The sequence below is a fragment of the Hemiscyllium ocellatum genome, chromosome 4 (genome assembly GCF_020745735.1).
Source record: "Hemiscyllium ocellatum isolate sHemOce1 chromosome 4, sHemOce1.pat.X.cur, whole genome shotgun sequence".
NCBI lineage: Eukaryota > Metazoa > Chordata > Chondrichthyes > Orectolobiformes > Hemiscylliidae > Hemiscyllium > Hemiscyllium ocellatum.
This window is the reverse complement of record NC_083404.1, coordinates 72,419,552-72,446,201: the sequence shown is the minus strand read 5'-3', so window position 1 is coordinate 72,446,201 and position 26,650 is coordinate 72,419,552. Positions and strand designations below refer to the sequence as shown.

Here is a 26,650-nt window from a genome sequence, read left to right as displayed (position 1 = left end):
CTGTAGTAGATTCGCCAACTTTAAGTACATTTAAGTCGTCATTGGACAAGCATGTGAGCATACATGGAATAGTATAGGTTAGATGGGCTTTAGATTGGTATGACAAGTCAGCGCAACATCATGGGCCGAAGGGCCTGTACTGCACTGTAATGTTCTATGTTTTATTTCCCCTCCCCAAAGTGATGAATCAGTATTCCTCCACAGTGAACAGAAATCCGAGGATGTATCAACGGCGGCAAGGACACAGAATGTTCTCTTGGGGGAGACTTACAAGTCCATCACCAGGAGTGACTCAGTTGCAGCACCAGTGACTAAATTGGCTGAATCTTAACAAAAATAGCTGCTTGCATGCTTCTGCAGCAGTTGGCGAGGGATCCCGTAAGAGGTAAATTCTATTTGACTTCGTTCCCACCAAATCATCTACTACAGATCTGTCTGTGATAGTACGCACAGGAGTGACTGCTGCACAATTATGAAGATCTCACAATCTTAAGACCATAAGACACAGGAGTGGAAGTAAGGCCATTCGGCCCATCACGTCCACTCCGCCATTCAATCATGGCTGATGGGCATTTCAACTCCACTTACCCACATTCTCCCCATAGCCCTTAATTCCTTGTGACATCAAGAATTTATCAATCTCTGCCTCGGAGACATTTAGCTTCCCGGCCTCCACTGCACTCTGCGGCAATGAATTCCATAGTCTTGTTGAATTCTTTGAGGTTGTGACAAAATACATTGAGCAGTGGATATGGTTTACATGGATTTTAGCAAGTGTTTGATAAGGTTGATAAAGTAACAATGCATGGGTTATAGGGAACGTTGGCTGTCTGGATACAGAATTGTCTGGCACATGGAAGACAGAGGGTGGTATTTGATGGAAAGTATTCAGCCTGGAGCTTGGTGACCAGTGGTGTTTCATAGCAATCTGTTCTGGGACCTCTGCTCTTTGTGATTTTTATAAATAACTTGGAAGAGGAAGTGGAAGAGTGGGTGAGTAATTTTGCCGATGACAAAGGTTGGAGGAGTGGGGGTTCGTGGGGTTGGCTGTTGTAGGTTGCAACAGGACACTGACCAGATGCAGAGCTGGGTTGAGAAGTGACAGATCGAGTTCAACCTGGAGATGTGTGAAGTGATTCACTTTGGAAGGTCGAATTTGAGTGCAAATTACAGAGTTAAAGGCAGGATTCTTGGCAGTGTGAAAGAACAGAGGGATCGTGGGGTCCATATCATTAGATCCGTCAAAATTGCCATACAGATTGATGGGTTAAGAATGCATATAATGTGTTGGTTTTCATCGGCAGGGGGAATTAAGTGTAAGAGCTGCGAGGTTATGCTGCAGCTCTATAAAGCCCTGGTTAGACTACACTTGGAATGTTGTGTTCAGTTCTGATCGCCTCATTATAGGAAGGATGTGGAAGCTTTAGTGGGGGTCAGAAGAGATTTACAAGGATGCGTGGACTGGAGGGCTTGTCTTATGAAGAAAGGTTGAGGGAGCTAGGCTTTTCTCATTGGAATGAAGAAGGATGAGAGGTGACTTGATAGAGGTAGACAAGATGATGAAAGGCAGAGATAGAGTAGATGGCTAGAGATGTTTTCCCAGGGTTATTACAAGCAGGAATGATTTTAAGGTGACTGGAGGAAGATTTAGGGAAGTGTCAGAGGTGGGTTCTTTACACCTGCTGGAATGCACGGTCAGCAGTGGTAGTGGAGTCAGGTACATTAGGAACCTTTAAGCGATTCTTGGATAGGCGCATGGATAATAGTAAAATGTGGGGTATGTAGGTTAATTTAATGTTAGTGTAGGATAAAAGGTCGGCACAACATCGAGGGCTGAAGGGCCCGTACTGTGATGTACTGTTCTATGTTCTATAAAGCCCTGTCTTATACTGAGTTGCCAGACGGCATCTTCAAAACTGGACATCCATGAGGCATAGGGCATACCTACACTAGGTACACCATCCAGGAACAACACTAGACATCCCTTCAAATCCCTACAAAATGAGGTTTCAATGTGGTGAAGTAATATGAAACATTTTGAATAGTGGACATAGCATGCATGCAACAAAGAGTTAAGTGATCCCATAACTAACATATTAGACACCAAAATTCTGCAATCCTGTTACTCAGCTCCTCATCTCATTACAGCCTAGTGAAAACTTGGACAAAAGATTTGAACACCAGAACGGAGGTAAGAGTGACTGCCTTGGTGTTTCCTACATATATCTACTGCCATGATAGAGAAAATGGGTCCAGAATGAGGTATCAAAGGAGAGTCGCTGCAGTGCTTCTTAGTAGAGAGCACATACTGCAGCCACCCTGTGCACTGATGATGAAAGGAGCCAATGGATGGATGCCAGTCAATTGGATTGCTTTGCTTGGAGTGTTGATGGAACTGCGCTCATTCAGCCAGCAGATTATTCCATCACATTCATGACTTGTCATTGTAAACTGTGGACAGGATTTGGAGAGTTGCTACCACATAATTTCCAGTCTGTGACATCCTCTTGAGCCACAGTTTTTAAGATGGTTGGTCCAGATCAGCTTCTGGTCAATGGTAACTATTCCAAATGATGATAGTGATGTTTCCGCGAATGGGAATGGTACTGAATGTCAAGATGACTGTGGTTATATTCTCTCTTATTGGAAATTGTTATTTCCAAGCACTTGTTCATCATAAATGCCATTTGTCACTTATCAACCCAAGACCTGTTGTTCAGGTCTTGCTGCACAGGGACAACGACAGCGTCAGTATCTGGGGAGTCATGAATAGTTCTGGACATTTTGCAATAATCATCAAGCGTCCCCATTTATGACTTTACGATGGAAGATTATTGATGAAGCAACTCAAGATGGTTGAGCCTAGGACACTACTGGGGAACAATGATGTCCCAATAATCATAAATGACTTCCTCTCTGTTGGATATGACTCAAACTAGTGGAGAGTTGTCCTCTAATTCCCTTTAAATCCAGTTTTGTTAGAACTCTTGGATGTCACACCAGGTCAAATACTGTCTTGATGAAAACGGCAGTCATTCTTACCTCAGTTCTAGTGTTCAACTCTTTTGTCCAAGTATTCACTAGACTGTGATGAGATGAGGAGCTGAGTGACTGGACTGCAAAGCTTACATATCTGATATGTTAGTTGTGGGATCGCTTAACTGTTTGTAGAACACCAGTCCCTCAAGGTAATAGAGATAAGTGGATAAAATGGTTAAGGTGGTATATGATTTATTAGCCTTGATTAGCTGAGGCAGAGAATTTAAGAGCAGAGAGGTTATGCTGGGACTTTTTATTTGTTTGTGAGATGTAGACGTTGTTAATTGGCTAGGATTTATTGCCTGTCCCTAGTTGCCTTGATAAGGTGGTGACAAGTTTTCTTGAGTTGCTATAACCCACCCGCTGTGGGTTCATTCACAAGGCCATAAGGGTAGGAATTTCAGGATTCTGGCCTAGCAACATGATGGAAAGGGGATATATTTCGAAGTCAGGATGGTGACCATCTTGGAGGGGAACTTGCAGGTGGTGGTGCTCCTCCCATGTATCTGCTACTGTTGTCCTACTAGATGGAAGTAGTCTTGGGTTTAGAAGATCTGAGGATCTTTGGTGAATTTCTACTATGCATCTTGTAGATTGTACACATTGCTACTACTCAGCATCAGTGGTGAAAGGATCAAACTGGCTGCTTTGTCCTGAATGGTATCAAGTTTCTGTACTGCACCATCCAGGCAAATGGGGAGCAATCCATCACACTCCAGACTTGTGCCCTGTAGATGGTGGACAAGGTTTGGGGAGTCAGGGAGTTAAATTACTCCATGTTGAATTTCTGGCCTCTGACCTACTCTTGTAGCTGCTGTATTTATATGGCAAATCCAGTTGAATTTCTGGTCAATGGCAATCCCAAGGATGTTGACAGTGAGGGAGCTCATAACGGGAACACTATTGAATGTCAAAGGGCAGTAGTTAGACTCTTATTGTTGATGTTCATCACCTGGCTTTAGTGTGACACTTAACCCAAGTTTAGATATTGTCCAGAAAGTGTTATGAACATAAATTGCTTCAGTATGAGGAGCCAGAAATGGTTTTGTGCATTGCACAGTGAACATCTCCACTTCTGACCATGATGGATGGAAGGTTACTTATGAAGCAGCAGCAGGTTATTAGGCCTTAGATACCTGCAGAAATGACCTGGAGCTGAGATAACCTAATCTCTAACAACCATGATCATCTTCCTCTGTGCCAGATATGACTTCAACTAGGGCAGAGTTTGCTCCCGAATAACGAATGATTCCAGTTCTGCTTGGGCTCCTCGATGTCACACTCATTCGAATGCAGCCTTGATGTCAAGGACTACCACTCTTATCTCTCTTCTGGAATTCAGTTGTTTCATCCATGTTTGAACGAAGGCTGTAATGAGGTCAGGAGCTGAGTGGCCCTGGCTGAATTCAAATTGGGCATCACTGAGAACGTTATTACTGAGTAGGTGCTGCCTAATACCACTATTGATGACACCTTCCATCACTTAATTAATGATGAAGAGAAGACTGAGGGGTGATACTGGCTAGGTTGGATTTGTTCTGCTTTTTATGTATCAAACATACCTGGGCAATTTTCCACATTGTTAGATAAATGCCAATGTTCTAACTGTACAGGAAGAGCTTGGCTAGTGGAGCAGCAATTTCTGTAGCACAAGTCTTCAGTACTATTGCCACCATGTTGTCTGGGCCCATGGCCTTTGCAGAATGCAGTACTTCCAATTGTTTCTTGTTGTTCTTTAGAGTGAAACAAATTGGCTGACAACTGGTACATTCGCATTTCTGGCTGAAGACCGCTGCGAATGCTTCAGCTTTATCTTTTGCACTGTCGTGTTGAGCTCTTCCATCACTGAAAATGGAGATATTTGTGAAGCCGCCTCCTCCAGTGAGTTGTTTAAATGTCCACCACCATTCACGAATGGATGCTACAGTACTGCAGAGTTTAGATCTAATTTTTTGATCGTGGGCTCATTTGACTCAGTCATTTGCTGCTTATAAAGTGTAGCATGCAAGTAGTTCTGTTCAGTAACTTTATCAGGTTGACACCTCATTTTTAAATATGCCAGGTATTGCTCCTGAGATCTGCTCCTGCACTTTCCATTGAACCATGCTGGATGGTAATGGTTAAATGGAGAATACGCTGTGCTATGAAGTTGAAGATTGAGCTGGAGTACAGTCTTGAGTTGCTATATCTGTTCAAAATCCATCCCATTTAGCATAGTGACAGTGTCACACAAAATGAATATGAAGGTTGAATTTCATCTCCACTGTGTGGAGGTCACTCTTACCGACATGATCATGGACAGATGCATCTGCAGTTGGCAGACTGGCAAGGATGAGGTCAGCTATGTTTTTCCCTTTTGTTGTTTCCCTCACCAGCTGTCACAGATCCATCCGAGCAGCTATCTCCTTTGGAACCTGATTAACTTGATTAGTAGTGCTGCTGCCAAGCCACTCCTGGAGGAGTATTGATTCACCAGGGGAGGAAGGATAGTTCATGGTAACCAGGAGGTTTTTTTGCTCATGTTTAACCTGAAGCCATAAAAGGTCATGGGTTCCAAAGTCAATACTAAGGCATCTTGGTTCAACTTCCTCCTGACTGTTCTGTCCTGCCATTGGGACAAGACATGTTGAGGGATGGTGATTGTGGTCTCTGGGACATTCGTCTGTAAGCTATGGTTCCGAGAGTATGGCTGGCTGTAACCTATCTAGTCTATGAGTCAGCTCTGCCAATTTTGGCACTAGCACCCAGATATTAGGAAATAGAACTTTGCAGGGTCAACAGGGCTGTTTCTGCCAATGCCTTTACTGGTACCTTAGTCGACCCCAGGTGAATTGTCTAGTTTCATTCTTTTTTGAGATTTAAAGTGAATGGTTTGCTAGGCCATTTCAGAGGGCAGCTGAAAGTCAACTGCATTGCTGTTAGTCTGGAGACTAGGTGAGGATGGCAGATTTCCTTTCCTGAAGGATATCAGTAAGCTGATGGGTTTTTCCGACAATTGACAATGGTTTTGTGGTCACCAGGAGACTCTTAATTCCAGATATTTTAAAATAAAGTTCAAATTCTACCATCTGCCATGATATGATTTGAACCCAAGACAATTGTTGAGTTTCTGAATTAATAGTCCAGATATAGAATAACTAGACCATCACCTCCTGTGTAAAACATTGGTTCAGCCACAGCTAGGGTATTGTGTGACTTCTAGAATCCATATTATAGAAGGATGTGAGAGCACTGGAGAGAGTGTGCAGAGGAGATTTACCATTATGCTGTCTGGGTTAGAGAGTTTCAGTTACGAAGAGAGATTGGATAGACCAAGGCTGTTTTCCTTAGAACAGAGGAGATTTGAGAAGGTACATGATTGGGATGTGTAAAATTATGATTGTGTATAGATAGGCTAGACAGGAAGAGATTCTCCCCTTCATGGAAGGATCAATAGCCAAGGAAATAGATTTAAAGGTAAGAGATAGAAGATTTAGAGGTGATGTGAGGAAAACCTTTTAGCTAGAGGATGGTAGGAATCTGGAACTCATTGCCTGTAAAGGTCGTAGAGGAAGAAACACTCATAACATTCAATATTTAGATGTGCGCTTGCAATGGCAAGGTATACAAGGCTACGGGCAAAATGCTGGCAAATGGGATCAGAATAATTTGGCAGTTAGTTTGGGCCAATATTGATGTAATGGATCAAAGGGCAACTTTCTGTGATACAGATCTCTAAAGACTCTGACTTGCATCAAGCATTTGTGAAAAATACCTGTACACAGTGCATGTTTTTGGATTTAAAAATGTTTCTCATTATTAACATATGCAGTAGTTTTTGTAGAGCAATTAGAATTGTTAGATGCTATCTAAAGAAAATCTCCACTAATGTCTAGGCAGTTATGATTGGATTAGATTAGATTCCCTACAGTATGGAAACAGGCACTTCGGCCCAACAAGTCCACACTGACCCTCCGAAGAGTAATCCACCCAGACCCATTCCCCATATTTATCCCTGACTAATGCACCTAACACTATGGGCAATTTAGCCAATTCACCTGACCTGCACATCTTTGTGACTGTGGGAGGAAACTGGAGCACCCGGAGGCACCCCATACAGATACGGGGAGAATGTGCAAACTCCACACAGTAGCCCAAGGTGGGAATCGAACCTGGGTCCCCGGCGCTGTGAGGCAGCAGTGCTAACCACTGAGCCGTGATCCCCATGAGGTAAACAGTGAATGCTAATTCCTTACTGTTGATAGCAAAACCTAGCCCTGTGTATATTGCATAATGCATGTATAAATTCCATTTACATTCAAGGAAAGAGTTTTTGTGCATTTTTTTAAACTTAATATATAACTAACATAGCTACAAATTGCTGTTGTTTTCTAAGTATAGCCTGAAGCATTGTACACCATACTTCATCTAAATATTATGAGCATTGAAAATTTCTAGAAACCACAGAAGCTATTCTTACCCGCCAATCCATTGACTGGGAACAGTCCTGCTGTGCTGGCAATGCTAACCAGATGGCCGTGGTTGCTGGCTATCATGGCAGGCAGGAAAGCTTTATAGGTCTAAAAACAGTTAATCCACAGAATTACCAATTTGACTATAACTGATGGCATGTTGTTTTTCACTTGAAACCGCAAGTACTACTACTAAAAAAAAGACAACATTTTTGACAATTTCACTGGCAATTCAATTCTCTCCCTCACCACTCCCTCCCTGTATCGCAAATTTTCCCTGATTACTCACATTCATTGCTTGTAAATGAAATAAACCAAAGATCATTAATGAAAATAAAGAAATAAAAATTGTTGACAGGTACCAAATGCAAGAATCCACTCAAAACATGAATAAAATTGAAAGCCAGCAATTACATCTCAGACATTTTGTATCAGTTTTTAAGCATACCGTACTCATAATACATCGAAGGAAAAACAATGCAACAAATCCAATGCTAATTTTATTGCCATTTTTGCACTGACAATGTTCAATGTTATTCAGGTCAAAAATCTGAATTTCAGAAGGCATTCAATAAGATGACAAGAGGCTATTAAATGCAATTTTAACATTTAGCATGGTTTGGAGATCGGGTAATGAATAGAAAATGGAATAGAAATAATTGGGTCACTTATGGGATGCCAGGTTGTAAACATAGGTTTACATTGCATTTCAGGGTGCCGGAAGAACTAGTACTTGGCCTTCAGCTGCAAAAGATTCGGGAAGCAAGTGAATTAAACTCAGCAAGTCTGACAGCATCTGTAGAGAGAAATCAGTTAAAATTTCGAGTTCATCAGAACATCTGACGTGTAGTGAGGAACAGACGGTGATCTAGAATAGATAGGTGGTTACTTTTGACTGATACAGACAACAGGCCAAAGGGCTTTTTCTATATTACAGATAGGTCAAGTGGTAGCAGATGGAATATAATGTGGAGACACCTTGATAGAAAGAATGTTGTACATGTACAATGTACACCTATAATTAATACTCTACAATTCTGACTTACATCAAGGCATAAGGTTATGGGCCATGTGCTGAAAAATGGGATTAGAATAGCTTTATATCTTTGGACTGTGGAAGTAAACCGAAGCATATGGAGGAAACCCATGCAGACATGGGGAAATGTGCAAACTCCACACACAGCTGCCAGAGGGTGGAATCAAACACAGGTCCCTGGTACTGTGGGGTAGCAGTGCTAACCACTGAGACACCATGCTGCTTTGAATGGCAACACTGGCACTGTGGTTAACACAGCTTTTAGATTGGTAAATGCCTTCTGACACTTTTCTGTCCCCTGAAATCTCTGCATTTCAACAGGTCAGTCAGTGCAGCACTTATACTGCTAAACTTTGGTACAAATTTTCAATAAATACACTCAGTCCCAGGAACCATGGTACTTCCCTCTTCACCAATGGCATGGGAAATTCCCCAATAACCTGCTTTCACATCCCATCAAGCCATTAGTTCACGTCCAAAGACATGGCCCAGAAATGTGACGTGGGTTTTTGTGAACTCACTTTTAGCCAGGTCTATCACCAAGCCTGCCTCCTGAAGTGAACTGAATAATTTAGCTACATGCACCAAATGACCCTTCCACATTTGACTAAAAACCACCAGATCATCTAAGTACACCACATAATTTGGAATCCTGACATGACCTTATTTTGAAATGTGTCTGGTGCATTTTTCAAATGGCATGACTTTAAACTGGTACAGTCCATTTGGTGTTACAAAGATGAAAATTTCCTTTGCTCTTTCTGCCATGATTCTCTGAGTAAGTTCAACATGGAAATATAAGTTGTTTGTGCCACTATCTCAACATAGTCTTCCAATGTGGCATAGGATATAAATCAGTTTTTAAAACTGCATTGACTTTGTGTTGCCCACACACAATCACTGGGTACCATCTAGTTTTAGCACCATTCGCTGCAATTCACTTCAATAATTACATCTTGGAATATGCTTTCAATTTTTTTTGAACCTGTGCTGATTTTAAAAGATGAAATCCAAAAGAAGATTGCTTAATTGGAACAGCATTTCCTAAATGTACATCATGCATAATCAAATTAGTACTTCCTAGATATTTCCCACATAACCTCATGTGATTATATTAACTCTTTCAGATCCTTGATTTTCTTCTGGAATGTAACTCAATAATTTATCCCAATTTTTGAGAAGTTCCTCATTGGACAATTTAATTTGAGGAATGTCCCATTTAGGATCATCTGAACTTGATTTTTCACTGTGTTGTAACCAGAAACAAGTCTCCTTTTGCTTTCTTTCCCTATCAAAATACTTTTTAAGCATACTCACATTACACAACAGAATTTATTTCTATCTGATATTCCAGTAAATAATTCAGCTTGCTTAATTTCCTTTTGATTTAATAAGGCCCACTAAACCTTCCTTTTAAAGGGGCGGCATGGTGGCACAGTGGTTAGCACTGCTGCCTCACAGTGCCAGGGATCCAGATTCGATTCCAGCCTCAGGTGACCGTCTGTGTGGTGTTTGCACATTCTCCCAGCGTCTGCGTGGGTTTCCTCCCAGTGCTCCGGTTTCCTCCCACAGTCCAAAGATGTGCCGATCAGGTGAATTATCCATACTAAATTGTCCATAGTGTTAGGTGTATTAGTCAGACAGAAATGGGTCTGGGTGGGTTACTCTTCAGAGGGTTGGTGTGGACTTGTTGGGCGGAAGGGCCTGTTTTCTCATTGTAGGGAATCTAATCTAATCTAATTCACCTACTACAGGAAGTAATACTAATACTTTATCTCCACACACAAAATCATGACATTTTGATTTCTTGTCTGCTTCCTGTTACATCACATGCTGTGCTCCCTTCAAATATGATCTAGACAACTCACCCACTCTATTTAAACTTTCCCTCAAATTTGACACATAGTCCAAACATGTGGTCTCTCAACTCTGACTCACCAAGTTCTCCTTAATTTCAGTGATCTTCTCAACACACATTCCTGATGAAAGCTTATGCAGGTCAGGTAGCATCTTGTTCCTCGGATGTTGCCTGACCAGCTGTGCTTTTCCAGTACAACACTTTGATTCTCGCCACACGCCCAGAAACTAATTCAAATGGACTGAATGTAGCTGATTCATTTAGTGCATCCCTAATTGCAAAAAGTACAAATGGAATTTCTTTATCCCAATCCTCTGGATAGTCTTGACTATACACCCTCAACATTGTCTTTAAAGTTTGATGTCATTGTTCTATCACTCTCTCTGATTCTGAATGAACTTGAATGATTTTATTCCCAAGCTATCCATAAATTCCTTGAATGGATTTGATGTAAGATTTGATTCTTGAGTCAATTGTATTGCTGTTAGTAGTCCATTTACTAGAATCTGGTAAAAGAAATGTTGGTTAACTCTTCCACAATCCTTTTAGCCATGACACTGCGCAATGGTATGGCCTCTGAAAATCTAGTAGACATATTCAGTATGATCAATAGATACTGATTTCCACTTTTTGTCCTAGGTAGGGGTCCTACACAATAATTTAAGAATCTTGTAAAAGCTTCTTCAAATGCGGGAATAGGTATTAAGGGTGCTGGTTTTATCACTGTCTCAGGTTTTTAAATTATCTGACATATATGACATGTCTGGCAAAATTCAACCACATGCAGTCCAAGCCTAAAAAGTATTTTTCTGTAATTGGGCTTGAGTTTTCCCTATTCCCAAATAACTCCTACTGGTACTTCATATGCTACTCACAATACCTCCTTTCTATTACTCACCATTCATATAACTTGATGAACTTCTGCCCTATTTTCATTTGCTTATGTGATGGCCTTCATTTCCTCGTCAAGACTTAATTTAATATTCTGGGTTGCACTCAGATGCTTATTCTGTGTAAGTTGTTTGATAAAACTGCTTCAGTTTTCATCCTTCTTTTACAGTTCAGCCAGCTTCTCTGAACTAAAAATATTCACTTTGTCCTCCACCTGTTCTAGTTTTCCTCCAAACATTTGATCAAACGTAGTCTCTGACAATTGAACATCAATTTCCTTATCTTTGCTCCTTAATTTTTCTTCCTGCTTCAACCCGTGGCTTTGTGACCTTATTACCACATAGTCCCAAAAACCTCCGGGATATACTTCCTGTAACACATTAATTACCCAATTTTCCATTAGCTTTTCAACCACAGTAGGCATCACTCTCACCTGTGATCTACTTGTGATATTGTTACCAAGGAAAAACTGTATTACCAGAAATGAGAATTTCTCTATTACTCCGACCAACACTTCACAACTTTTCACTGGACTCTCCAATCTCACTTAGAACATAGAACAGTACAGCACAGAACAGGCCCTTCAGCCCACGATGTTATGCCAACCACTGATCCTCATGTATGTACCCTCAAATTTCTATGACCATATGCATGTCCAGTGGTCTCTTAAATGTCCCCAATGACCTTGCTTTCACAACTGCTGCTGGCAACGCATTCCATGCTCTCAACTCTGTGTAAAGCCCCTGCCTCTGACATCCCCTCTATACTTTCCTCCAAGTAGCTTAAAACTATGACCCTTCGTGTTAGTCATTTCTGCCCTGGGAAATAGTCTCTGGATATCGACTCTATCTATGCCTCTCATTATCTTGTATACCTCAATTAGGTCCCCTCTCCTCCTCCTTTTCTCCAATGATAAAAGTCTGAGCTCAGACAACCTCGCTTCATAAGATAAGCCTTCCAGTCCAGACAGCATCCTGGTAAACCTCCTCTGAACCCTCTCCAAAGCATCCACATCTTTCCTATAATAGGGCGACCAGAACTGGACGCAGTATTCCAAGTGCAGTCTAACCAAAGTTTTATAGAGCTGCAACAAGATCTCATGACTCTTAAACTCAATACCCCTGTTAATGAAAACCAAACAGCATATGCTTTCTTAACAACTCTGCCCACTTGGGTGGCCATTTTAAGGGATCTATGTACCTGCACACCAAGATCCCTCTGTTCCTCCACACTGCCAAGAATCCTATCCTTAATCCTGTACTCAAGCTTTCAAATTCGACCTTCCAAAATGCATCACCTCGCATTTATCCACGTTGAACTCCATCTGCCACCTCTCAGCCCATCTCTGCATCCTGTCATTGTCCCGCTACAGCTTACAACAGCCCTCTATACTGTCAATGACACTTCTAATCTTTGTGTCGCCTGCAAACTTGCTGACCCATCCTTCAATTCCCTCATCCAAGTCATTAATAAAAATTACAAACAGTAGAGGCCCAAGAACAGAGCTGTGTGGAACACCACCCACCACAGACTTCCAGACATAATATTTTCTTTCTACTACCACTCACTGTCTTCTGTTGGCCAGCCAATTCTGTATCCAGACAGCTAAGTTCCCCTGTATCCCATTCCTCCTGACCTTCTGAACAAGCCTACCATGGGGAACCTTATCAAATGCCTTGTTGAAGTCCATAAAAACCACATCCACCACTCGACCCTCATCAACTTCTCTAGTCACATCCTCAAGGAACTTGATAAGGTTTGTGAGGCATGGCCTGCCCTCAGAAAGCCGTGTTGACTGCATTTAATCAAGCCATGCTCTTCCAGATGGTCATAAATCCTATCCCTCAGAATCCTTTCTAACATCTTGCAGATGACAGACATGAGTCTTACTGGTCTGTAATTGCTGAGGATTTCCCTATTTCCTTCCTTGAATAAAGGAATTACATTTGCCTCTCTCCAGTCCTCAGGTACGACTTCAGCAGAGAGCGAGGATGCAAAGATCTTCGCAAGTGGCGAAGCATTTGCATTTCTCATTTCCCAAAGCAGCCAAGGACAATCTGGTCCGGGCCTGGCGACTTGTCAATCTTAATGTTTGACAAAATTTTCAGCACATCAGCTTCCTCTATCTCTATCCATTTCAGCATGCACACCTGCTCTTCAAAGGTTTCATTCACTACAAAGTTCATTTCTTTTATAAAGACAGAAACAAAAAACTCATTTAGGGCTTCCTCTACCTCCTCAAACTCCACAAATTCCCTATGCTATCCCTGATCGGCCCTACTCTTTCTTTGACCATTCTCTTATTCCTCACATAGGTGTAAAATGCCTTTGTGTTCTCCCTAATCCGTTCTGGCAAGCCTTTCTCGTGCCCCCTCCTGGCTCTCCTCAGATCATTCTTGAGCTCCTTCCTCACCTGCCTGTAATCCGCTAGAGCTGAGCTTGACCCTAGCTTCCTCCACCTTATATTAGCTACCTTTTACCTTTTGATGAGAAGCTCCACCGCACTTGTCATCCAAGGTTCCTTTATCTTACCACTTCTTGCCTGTCTCAGGAGGGACATATTTATTCATCACTTGCAACAACTGTTCCTTAAACAGTCTCCACATGTCTATAGTGCCTTTACCATGGAACAATTGCTCCCAATCCATGTTTCCTAACTCCTGTCTAATCGCATCTTAGTTTCCTCTTCCCCAATTAAATATCCTCCCATTTTGCCTAATCTTACTCTTCTTCTCCATAGCTATGTAGAATGTGAGGCAGTTGTCGTCACTATCACCAAAATGTGCTCCCAGAAGATCTGATACCTGCCCCGACTCGTTTCCGAGCACCAAGTCTAGAATGGCCTCTCCCCTCGTTGGCCTGTCAACGTACTGAGTTAGGAAACTTAATATAATGGAACACTTCTTGGCGGCACGGTGGCACAGTGGTTAGCAGTGCTGTCTCACAGCGCCAGGGACCTGGATTCAATTCCCGCCTCAGGCGACTGACTGTGTGGAGTTTGCACGTTCTCCCCATGTCTGCGTGGGTTTCCTCCGGGTGCTCCAGTTTCCTCCCACAGTCCAAAGATGTGCGGGTCAGGTGAATTGGCCATGCTAAGTTGCCCGTAGTGTTAGGTAAGGGGTATATGTAGGGGTATGGGTGGGTTGCGCTTCGGCGGGTCGGTGTGGACTAGTTGGGCCGATGGGCCTGTTTCCACACTGTAAGTAATCTAATCTAATCTAATCTTCTCTTCTCACCACTTATTACCACTGTTTCTGGTAATTAGCCTTCTGAATCACACATCCCTTCATTTCTCACCAAAGGCTGACTTGTTCCCGAATTTCTTAAATTTTAACTTTTTCAACTTTTCCTCCTGGCATACACGAGTAAACCATAACCACATAAGTTCTTTACAAGAGATCTGGCACTTCCTTCTTCACCAACCCCTGACCAAGCTGTACATTGTTTTACAGCTGTTTAGCTTCCACTGTGCTTTCCTTTACCACCAACAAAATTTACCGGCTTATCCTGTTATCCCAATCCATCTTCCCAGGGCTTTTTTTCTAAACTACCAACACTGCGATTCAAACGGCTTACTTTATTACAGTGAAAACACCTGAGCTTTTTTACTTCTGTTTTTCCCTCACGCATTTCCTTTTTAACTTGGGGTAAACCATCTTTACTATCGTCACTGAGATCTCCTTTTCCCTTACCACCTGAAGATTTCTCTTTTCCACGATTCCTATCCCTCACAGATTGAAACTGCTATTGAAAACCAAACTTTGATTTATGAACCAACTCAATCATCCTCCATCTCCGCTTAAAATCTTGCAATCTAAATTCTCTGCTCTTCCACACTCACTACTTCAGGAAGTGAATTTTTTGAACTCCTTCAAAGTAGTAGCCTCTCTCAGAGCATCATATGTTTGATCCATGTTAAATGCTTTTATCCAACTGTCAAAGTTACTTTGTTTGATTCTTTCCAATTCCATGTACATCTGACCAGGTCCCCTCCTTAGATTTTGAAAGTGTCGTCTGTAGGCTTCTGGCATTAGATCATATGTGAGGTGTTGCATTTTGGAAAGGTAATTCAGGGCAGGACTTATGCAATTAATGGTAAGATCCTGGGGGCAGTTGCTGAAAGGAGAACTTGGAGTGCAGGTTCATAATTTCTTGAAAGTGGAGTCGTTGGTAGATATTCTAGTAAAGGCAGCATTTGGTATGCTTTCATTTATTGGTCAGAGCATTGAGTGTAGGAGTTGGGAGGTCATGTTGCGGCTGTACTGGACATTGATTAGACCACTGTTGGAATATTGTGTGCAATTCTGCTCTCCCTCCTATAGGAAGGATGTTGCGAAACTCGAAAGGGCTCAGTAAAGACTTACAAGGATGTTGCCAGGGTTGGAGAGTTTGAGCTGTAGGGAGGGGCTGAATATGCTGGGGTTGTTTTCCCTGGAGCATTGCAGGCAGAGGTGAGACCTTAGAGGTTTATAAAATCATGAGGGCTATGGATTGAGTAAATAGACATGGTCTTTTCCCTGGAATGGGGAAGTCCAGAACTAGTGGTCATTGGTTTAGGCTGAGAGGGGGAAGATATAAAAGGGGCCTTAGGGGCAACGTTTTCACACAGAGGGTGGTGCATGTATGGAATGAGCTGCCAGAGGAAATAGTGGAGGCTAGTGCAATCGCAACATTTAAAAGGCATCTGAATGGGTCTATGAATAGGAAGGATTTAGAAGGATGTGGGCTTGCAAATGGGACTAGATTCATCTAGGATATCTAGTCAGCATGGATGAGTTGGACCAAAAGGTCTCTTTCTGTTCTGTATATCTCTATGACACAATGTGCATGCATGATGGCTTTTTTCATCTCATCATACTCTTCTGATAGTGATGCAAAAACCTCACTGGATCAACAATACCCACATGGTCAGTGGGCATTTTATTTGTTTAGCCACCTTCTCAAATCAAATGAAAAAGGTTTCTTCGTCCTTTTTGAACTTAGGTAACACTTGGACATATTTAAACAGATTCCCACGAGGCCTTTGGCTACAATGGGATTGTTCTCCCTCAGTGTGATTATCAGTACTCCTAACTTTCATCTCTCTCTCCACAATTTTAAGGGAACTTTGAGTTTTCAGTTCTAGCCTCCCAAGTTCAAAAATTCTCTTTCTCCCTTTCTTTTGCAAGCGCCTTCGTTTTCTTTTTTTTCCCCACCTGCTGGTGCTATTCTGTCTTTCTACTTTTCTTCTGCTATCAATCGCAATTCAAACTTTCTCATCTCAGTTTCTCTTTTTCTTTTGCCTCTAATTCAAGCTGCTTCATTTGCAATTGAATTTTAGCCATTACCAAAGATTCCAATGGCATTTCTGGCAATCACGTCGAGCTAAATTTGCACTCAAAGGCAACCCCAACTCTGGCTAATGTCAATTCCTAAAGCTATGTCTTGTTTCTGTAAAACTACCAATGTGACTTCAACTCCAAGGAAACTCTTAGTGATTGAAAGAGCCACTTCTACACAAGGCACACCCTATTTCAACTAATTGAATTAACTGAAGCAGAACTCAAGTGTTTTGCTGTAGCAGGGAGGCATGTATAGCACTTCCAAACCAAAACAGCTACTGAAAGTTAAACTAAAATCTTTGACTGGTGGGAACTTGCCCTCACCCTTTCAAGCTGCTTCTTTGGCTCCAACTTTGAAAACAAAACCTCAAGGCCTCACAAGCTGTTTATTTTATTGTGTACCTTTTAAAACCATAGTGTCTTCACATTATATTCTTAGGCTAGTATCACCATCATCATTGTTGATGGGGGAGAAAGAAGTAAGGTTAATATAACCAAAGACATTAATAATTAGCCATACATTCAACATGACAAACAGCTTCTAAAAATTAATACAAACTGCCAGGTTGAACCTTGAAATGTGCATAGGATACATGAATTAGAGCTGGAAATAGCAACCTTGAATTTAATCCTTCCGTTAAGCACATGTGAAAAAGAAAATCAGCTATCAAATTATACACATGTTAACTGCAGAATTTAACATTGATTAATTAACTCAAAGTTAAGAAAGATCTGGATTCTTAGGCACAAATATGCTTTTGTCCAGTGTGTAGAATCTAAGCATTTTGAATATAATTGGGCTTGGCGGAATAAAAATTCTTAATAGACTTTAAAAAAGCAGTTAATAAGATTGTCAATGATTATAATTCAGAGTGATTGAAAATGTAATAAGGAGCCGCTGTGGGATTGATGGACTGAATATCTTCTGTCTGAAATTGCTTCCATTTAACTAAGAACATTTATACTTATAAATATAAGGAAAAACAAAACTCATTCATTTTTCTTATGTCCCTCATTTTGAGGGAGATGGAATGTATTTTTAATATCGCTGAACAGTAATACGGAGGCCCATTCTAGTATTCTGGTGTCATGGATTCAAATCCCATCACAGCTGATGGAATTTAAATCCAAATAAAAACAATTCTAAAATCAAAATTAATGGTGACCATGAAATTCTTATCGATTGGATAGACATCCATTGGAATGCACTTCAGGAAAGAAAATCTGCAATCCTTACCCAGTCTGGACAACATGTGACTCAGACCCCCAGCAATGTGGTTGACATTTAAGTGCCTTCTGAAATGGTCTACTCCGTTCAAGGGTAAATAAGACAGGAACGAATGCTGATCCTGTTGGTGAGGCTCAGGTCCTCATGAAAAAAAATCCCTTCATCAAGAGGCTAGATTCTATTTAGACAAATTATTTTTGACAGTGTAAATTACAATTCCACACCTGCAATGTCAATTCCAAAATTGTTACTCACAGTTAGGAAATGCATAGGCAAATTAAAATGACTGGTTAAAAGCTAGGTGATTTGGAATCCAACATGGCGGTGATCTAGGAAGATCACGTTGCAGAGCTCTGCACCACAGTGTCAGTGGGACAAAATTTTAACTCGCTCTACCCAGACCAGTGTGATATCCTGGGACTCTGGAAAGGTTGTGGAGTCCCAGGAAACTGTCAGAGAGCAACTTACCTTCTCCGGCAATGCCGAAGAGAGGAGGTACATCAGAGGCCGGGTCCGCGGCCCAACCTGCAGGATCCTCGGACTTTATTTCCTACCAGGTCCTGGTAAAGGAGTTCGCGAAATCTCGCGAGATGTTGGGCAAGCAGATAGAGATCGGGGCCAGCTTCTCCTCTATCATGTTGCAGAAGCATGAACAGCAGCTGGGAGACCTGGAGAAAAGGACGGATGAGATCTACCACAGGGTCGCAGTGGTAGAAGCTGATACCGACTCGTCCAAGGATAGGATCTAGATCCTGGAGACGCAGGTCTTTAATTTGCTCGACCAGGTTGATGACCTCGAGAACAGTGGCAGAAGAAAAAATATTCGGATTGTCGGTCTGCCGGAAGGTAATGAAGCTGAACCACTGGTGGAATTTATTGAGGACTGTTTGCTGAAACTCCTTAATTTGGAGACTGGAATGAGAAGTTTGAAAATTGAGAGGGCTCACCGGGTCATGGTGCAGAGGTCAGGTCTGGACCAACATGCTCTTCCTATCTTGGTGCAGTTTAATCACTATAAAGATAAGAATTATGGAAGCTTCCAGAATCCAGGGGAAGGATCCAAAGGATCTAGTTTACAAGGGCTCTAAGATCATGTTCCTCCAGGACTTCTCAGCAGCAGTGATCCGGAAAAGAAAATCCTGTGATGGCATCAAGAAAAGACTGAGGGAGTTCGGGATCCACTACTCTCTGTCTGTGTTTTGGATCACCTTCGGTGGATTTGTCCATCTCTTTGACACATCGGAGAAAGCAAGAGATCAATTTTGAGTCCCAGCACATCATTATAGGGATAGATTTTAATTGTCTTATGGATCCCACGGAGACAGGTTGCCCAAAGGCCCCGCGGTAACATCTGCAAACTAAACAATTAGTGGATCTGCGTGTGGAGTTAGTGTTGGTGGATGTGTAGAGGCAGCTCCACCCTACAGGCAGGGATTTTACGTTTTTTTTCTAATGCCACACAGACGTCACACCAGGATTGATTTTTTTTCTGATTCCAATGGCAACCCTGGAATTGGTGGCATTCTGTATGATTTGTAATATTAATATTACCATCTCCGATCATGCTCCAGTGTACCTGTTAGTTAACATTAAGGACACTATAGTGGGCCTATAAGAGGTGCAAGAGGCTGTGAAACAGCTTCAGAGTGGAAAGGTGCCCGGTCCTGATGGACTTCCCAGCATATTCTATAAGGAATTCATATGCATTTTGTTAGGCCTGATGCGCAACACGTTCAACGACACATATCTCTCACCATCTGTAAGAGTGCCCAATATTTCACTTATTCTTAGATAAGGGAAGGTCCCGGAGAACTGTGCTTCTTACAGGCCTATTTCACTCTTAAATGTTGATTTTAAAATCCTCTCTAAGACTCTTGCGTTAAGGCTGGAGACTAAGTTACCTTCTATTGTTAAAGAGGACCAGACAGGCTTCATAAAGAGCCACAGATCCTCCAATAACATTAGAAGGCTGTTTAACAACAGTCAATACAGGGATTGAGGATTTCTCTAGATGTAGACAAGGCATTTGACTGAGTGGAGTGGCTGTAACTTTGTTATACTCTAGAGTGGTTTGGTTTGTGCGAAGCCTTTATAACATGGGTAAAGGTTCTCTACAGCGACCCTCTCGTTGCAGTCATCACCAATTGGGTACGATCAAGCAATTTTAGCATTTAGTATTTTAACGAGCAGCTGACAGGGCTGTCCCCTTTCGCCATTGCTTTTTACATTGGTGATTGAACTGTTGGTGGAGGCCATTCGTGGGAATTCCAATGTATCAGCTCCAGAGATGGGGACAAATTATATAAGATTTCATTGTATGTGGACGATGTCCTTTTTTTTGTCTAATACAGCAGTTTCTCTGCCTCACCTGATACAATGCATCAACTCATTTGGCACCTTTTCAAGATACAAGATTAATTTTGCAAAACCGAGGCTATGCCTATGGGTGCATACGAAGATGCTAGGTCTTAAGTGGTCACGGTGGGGCGGGGTTATATATTTGGGCATAGTGATCACTCCAGTTCTTGATCAGTTGCTTAAAGCTACTTTTATTCAATTATTCAACAAAATCAAACAAGACCTTCAAAGATGGGAGGAGCTTCCAGTCTCATGGTTAGGTCAGATACCTCTTATTAAGATGAACATTTTCCCCTGTTTGTTTACCTATATGGATGCTTCCCCAGTTTTCGTTAAGCGAATGTTCAGGAGACTCACCGGCTGGTTCAGTTCTTTTATTTAGCATCATAAGTGGGCTCTTATTACATTAGTTAAACTGCAATTGCCTCACAGATGGGGGTGGGGGGGCATGGATCCCCCAGACATTAAAAACTACCAACCAGGCTTGCTTTTATCTTACGTGGGTGATTGGGCTTGTGGGGACTCTTTTCCAATCTGGCGAGGTATCAAAACCTCTCAGGTAAAGTGTCCCCTTACTAGTTTTCTGTTTTTGGACAAAATGAGTACAGTTAAGGAAAATTGCCATAGCCCAATAGTTATCAGTACTGTTAAAGCATAGAGGGAAGTTTGGTAGAGGGTGCAATATTGGCAAAACACCTTTTCTTACTCCTATAGTAGGTATGCCGGGTTTTCAAACGGGATTCAGGATTCAAACATTGGGCAGCTAGGGCTGTGTCGTGCATGGGTGATTTATCGAGGGAGACACAATGATGCCTTTTGATCAGTTAGTGTGGAAATACGAGCTATCTAGCAGGGACCTCTTAGTTTTTTTTCAAGTTAGGGATTTTATTCAAAAAGAGACTACAGTTTTGACTGATCCCTACAAATCTGACATAGAGAGGAGGGTGCTCAGTGCTAAGTATACACTTTCTGTCAGCAGTTTATATCATCAGTTGGGGGGGGGGGGCAGCCCGTCAGATGAGCTCCATCGACTTTGCAGGGTGTGGAAGAGTGAGCTAGGCATGGGAAGGTCTTTGGGAAAATGCAAGATAGATATAAATTTGCAATAGGACCCATGCTTTACAGTTGAAGATTCTCCACAAGGTCCACTTGGCTACGGATCATTTGTCAAAATTTAAACAAGGGGTATCTTCAACATGCCCCAAGTGTAAAGTTAGTACGGGCACGCTTACCCATTGTCTCTGGTCCTGTGTTAGGCTTCAAACATACTGTAGTGCTGTGACAGGTGCAAAGGAGGGGATGTTGGGTGCAAGGGTGGAGAAGGACTGTCTCGCTCTTCTCCTTGGCCTGCCCAGTGTATTGTCTGGATTAGTGGTGCTGGAAAAACACAGCAGTTCAGGCAGCATCCGAGGAGCAGTAAAATCAACTATTCCTGATGAAGGGCTTTTGCCCAAAACGTCAATTTCACTGCTCCTTGGATGCTGCCTGAAATGCTGTGCTTTTCCAGCACCACTAATCCAGAATCTGGTTTCCAGCATCTGCAGTCATTGTTTTTACCCAGTGTATTGTCTGTAGATGGGCGTAAGAAAAGCTTTTCAACATCCTCACTTTCTGACCAAGAAAAAATATCGTTAGGTTGGATGCCCAAAAATCCCCCGGGCCTGTCGGGTTGGCATAAGATTGCTATGGAGCACATTCCCCATGGATTTGTTTTACAAGTATGGTACACCACAAAACCGAGAATTTCTATAAGACATGGTGGCCCTTTTTGGAATACCTGGACACAGATTTGTCTGCCACAACAATAAGGGCTTTTATACAACTGTAATAAATATATTTTACGAGTCCAATATCCAGAGAGGGGGAACTGCAAACGTGTGAGAAAATTGATGTTCTCAACATTCAGGAGTTAGTGTTTTGTTTGCTGAGCTAATATTATTTATTAGTTTGTTGTTAGTTATTACTTATTTAGTTAAGTAGTTAGTTGGGTTTTTTTAACATTTTTTATATATTTATACATTTGTACATGAGGGCAGTTTGGGTTTTAATTTTTTTTGGTGTTCTTTCTTTGCATTGTTTTGATTGTTTTGTATTTGTTGTAATATTAAAAAAATCTACTTTTCAATAAAAATGCAGTTTAAAAAACTAGCTGAATTAAAAATAACTTTCTAGATTGTTTTCAATATTTGGTGTTGAAATTGCTAAGTTATTAGTTGTTCTAATTCTGCTAAAGCATTTCCTTAAATATGACACGTCCCATCTTTCTTATTTAGGATTAGAAACAGGAACCAATGCAGGTTTGCAGATACACTTAAACTGCTGAGCTCCTATTCAGGTATTCAGTGCAAAGGACAAAATGAAAAGTCATAAACCTCCAACAAAATGAGAAATGAGGAGAAAATTAAACAGGACTTTTTGTTGATTTATTTTAGGATTATACATTTAAAGAAAATATATTTAAACAAAAGGAATACATTAAAAGTTATTTGACACTAAAATAATCCAAATTATTCACATTTGCGAAACGTAATCTCAGTAATAATTATACTTTAATATTGTAAAATGCTTTCTCTTCCGAAGCAGTGTTTTCATAATTTTCGTAAGTTAAAGTATGGAATGGACATCGAGCAGAACCTTTACAAAAGACTTAACAGTTTTCTGTATGTTCTTTAAGTTCAGAACATAACCTATAAAACAGGAAGTAATAACAGAAGTAAAATACTGAAGATAGAGGAAATTTCAAATTCAAAAAAACAGAATATGCTGGAAATACTTTATGGGTCTGCAGACAGAGAGCGAGCGAGAGAGAGAGAGAGAAAGAAAGAAAAAGAGAGAGAGGGAGAAAACCATTTGAAAAATCTTGCCAAACATTCAAGTAGATTGGATACATATTTGGTGACATCTACATTTACCAAGTCACGTTTTGCTTTATTATTCTATATGTAATTCAATTCTAGCGAAAAATCTAAAAAAGAATCATTGGCCGTTTATAATCAAGGTTGAAAATGAGAGAAATCACAGCTAAACATCGTCAACAATCATTGGTTACTTGTTACTGATAATTTAAGTATAATTTGCTAGATATTTATATAACTATAAAGAAGCCAGTGTATTGTAGATTTCCTTGGTTCTGCGATGGCACTGATTTTGCAGATTCAAAGGGCTATGGTGTTTACTGACATCTACAAGCTGCAGACATGAACATTATGAAGTGGATATTGTAATATGTAGTGCAGGGCTACTGAATTTGTGTCTTCAAAAAAAGTAACAGATGTTAACATATGACACGAGCCTTCATATTGTTGCTTCTTGAGTGTGGTCTTGAAGGTGACTTTGGGGGGGCTAAGACCCTGTAATGCAACACACTTTAAAAGTAGTCTGAAAGGAGATCATTGTCAGTTATCTTGAGTACAGAGGTGCTCATCACCGCTGAGACATGACTGTTTGAAACACAAACTATTGACTTACATCTGCTGTTTTATTGGTTTTTCAGCAGACAAACTGTTTTAATTGATAGATTTTGCTTTGAACTGAAGGCTATCTACATTCATTTTGGTCACTTGTGGTTGTCTACTGGAAATGAAAGGGAACAGCACTCTAAAGGGTACTGATGGCAGTATGCAGGGGCAAATTAAATTACAAAGGACCACAACTCATAACAAGAAATATGGCTTTTACTGTGCCCCACTGAGAGAAACTAAAGGTGTGCAAGAATGCATCCTTCCTTTTGAAGGAGACATACATGTTCAATCAGGTATCTGTTATTGCCTCTTACTATGCTAGTACCAGAATGGGTTTATTAATAATACCAGGGTAAAAAGAGAGAGAGAAGGGTACCATGGCTCATGGTCTGACAAAAATGATACAAAATCTTCAGAAAATATTGTCTGTGCTGCAACCCTCTTTGGGAATTATTACATTGGGAGAAATGCCAATTTGTAAGTGAGTGTTCAGAAAGAAACAATGGCTTTATCAAGAATACATACTAAACTATTTTTGTTTAATTGACATATTTGAAATCATTATTGCTAAACAAATTTCTAATAACAATAGTTGAAGCACAGCAGATGCTAGAAATCGAGAACTCTGGCAGGATTTGGGGAGACAGAAACCGTTCTAAAGAGTCATACTAGACTCAAAATGATAATTTTGTTTCTCTCCACAGATGCTGCTAGACCCGCTGAGTTTCTCCAGCATTTTCCTTCGGTTTTAAAACATTTCACTTTGGTCACATCACGTGAAGAGGGATTTTCTAATAACATGAAAAATTTTAATGTCAGAAATAGCTCAAACAAATTCAAGGATTTTCAAAGGAGGTTAGAGAGCTGAATATGTAAAGAAAATAAAGAGAAGTTTCTGGGAGTTTCAACAAAGATATCAGAAACAGGAGAGATGACTTAGATCCAAACAAAGATCTTTTTGTTCCAATGTGGTATCAAGCCAAAATATTAAAAATGCTTAGGAGTGTGATGGCAGTGGAAACTGCTTTGTATCTGCAAACAACTGGCAACATATGCTTGCAAACAACATAACAGAGCCTCAACTGAGGGGACAGATGTGAAAATCACTGTTGCAAGTTTGGGGATCTATTCCATTTTCAGTAATGTCTGCTATGTCCTTGCTCCACTCCTTTCTTTACTAATCTGGCCAAAGAATGAAATGAAATGCCAGGGATGTATTTTTTCATCTCACTTTATTGAAATCCACTATCAGTAGTTCTCTTATAACACACATTTATTAAATGTGATTTAGCTGTAACATGATATGCGAATTGCAGCCTTTTTTTTGCAAAGCAAACACCCTGTTACGTGATTCCATACTGATTCCATGCCTGGCACTACCTGAACAGCAAAACCTAGCCTCAGGATCCTGTCTGCAAAATGCAAATTCAGTATGTTCAGCCAAAACAGGAATGTAGTCAGCCCTGCAAGCCTTAAAACTTAGTGTGAAAATGGGAGTTGTAATGTACACTTAGAAAGAACTTTATTTCAAACCCAGGGAGAATCTTGAGGAAGACTGGACTTCCGCATTGGAACACTGGTCAGTCGGCTCACGCACTTTCTGGTGACAAGCTTCATGAAAGGTACAGTGCTGCAGTCAGTGATTTTGGTGTTAAAATGTTAAATTTACCGTTTTATTTCATTAAAATATATGATTTAAAAGATTTACTTAGACTATGCTATCATTTATGTTAGGCTAACTACTATTTTAATCTAGACTTTTACTGATAGTGGTTTGCCACAATCCTGTTTTTCCCACAGATCTCTTTACTTTCATTGCGCAATTTTCTAAACACTGCACCACATGGATCCGCAACTATCATAGGAGAGCTACCTGTAGTATTAGGGTTTACAAGCTTGCTGAGTTCTGATTCAAATCGTCGATTAATAAGTTAACAGTACTGAAATGCTTACCCAAAAATGTGCAAGACTGTTCACTTCCATAGTCTTCTCCAGCAAGGCATCTGGTGATTCCATAAATTTTTTTCCAGTAACAATACCTGCATTGTTTATCAAGATGCTGACATCTCCAACCTCTTTTTTCACCTGACAAAAGACAAATACATTAAATAAGAACACATACACCAACTCTTCACCTTCATTGGTATTACATAAATGAGCATTGTCTTGTACGTATTAGAATTATTCCACTGTCCATTTATATTCTAATTTATTAAGCTGTAAGTAGACTACTTAGCTCTAAATACATTACTTTATATACTCTAAATCAGAAATATAAAATAGGATATAAAACCTTTCCTCAACAGCCTATCATCTTGGATGCATGTAACATAGAACAAAACAGCATAGGAACGGCCCTTCCACCCACGATATTGTGCCGAAAAGACATCAAATTAAATTAATCCCTTCAGTCCATATCCCTCCTTTCCTTGCATATTCAATGCGCTTATCTAAAAGTCTCTTAAAAAAGTTCCATCACCACACCCTTGGCATTCCACACTCCTCCCACTGTGTTAATAAAACCTACACCCTCTCAGCGTAATGCATGCTCTCTAGTTTTAGACATTACAACTCTGGGAAAAAGTTTCTGACTGTCAACTCTATCTATGCATCTCATAATCTTAGAGACTTCTTTACAGTCTCCTCTCAGCCTCTGCCACTCCAGAGAAAATAACCTGAGTTATTCTAGCATTGGTGTAATCTGAATGCACACCAACTTGAACTGATTGATTGAGCTTCATAACTGCTGTTTCATCTTGAAACATCATCTTTTGGGGAAGACCTAGCACAATTCTCCAGAACAGTAGTATCACTTAGTAGTATTGTGGATTCAAAATTATTCCAGATTTACCTAGCCTTGAAACCCTACTCCTAGCTTTATTTTCTACACTAATCTTAATAACTGGATTTGTTAAAATTCCATAAAACCTTTCACTTCCATCTAATTAAACCAGACCCACAGCAATATTAACAGCCTCCCATGCAATTTGGAATGAGCAATGAACGC

At 40.8% G+C, this 26,650-nt stretch overlaps 1 protein-coding gene across 1 annotated transcript in view; it reads right to left on the bottom strand.

The window, feature by feature from the left end:
* Positions 1 to 26,650, bottom strand: part of sdr16c5b (short chain dehydrogenase/reductase family 16C, member 5b) — a 70,657-nt gene that overhangs the window by 22,613 nt on the left and 21,394 nt on the right. The window contains exons 2-3 of the mRNA XM_060823400.1: positions 25,597 to 25,728; positions 7,499 to 7,598 (exon numbers count right to left, since the gene is read on the bottom strand). Of these exons, the coding sequence (XP_060679383.1) occupies positions 7,499 to 7,598; positions 25,597 to 25,728 (232 nt within the window). The remainder of the gene's footprint in view (positions 1 to 7,498; positions 7,599 to 25,596; positions 25,729 to 26,650) is intronic.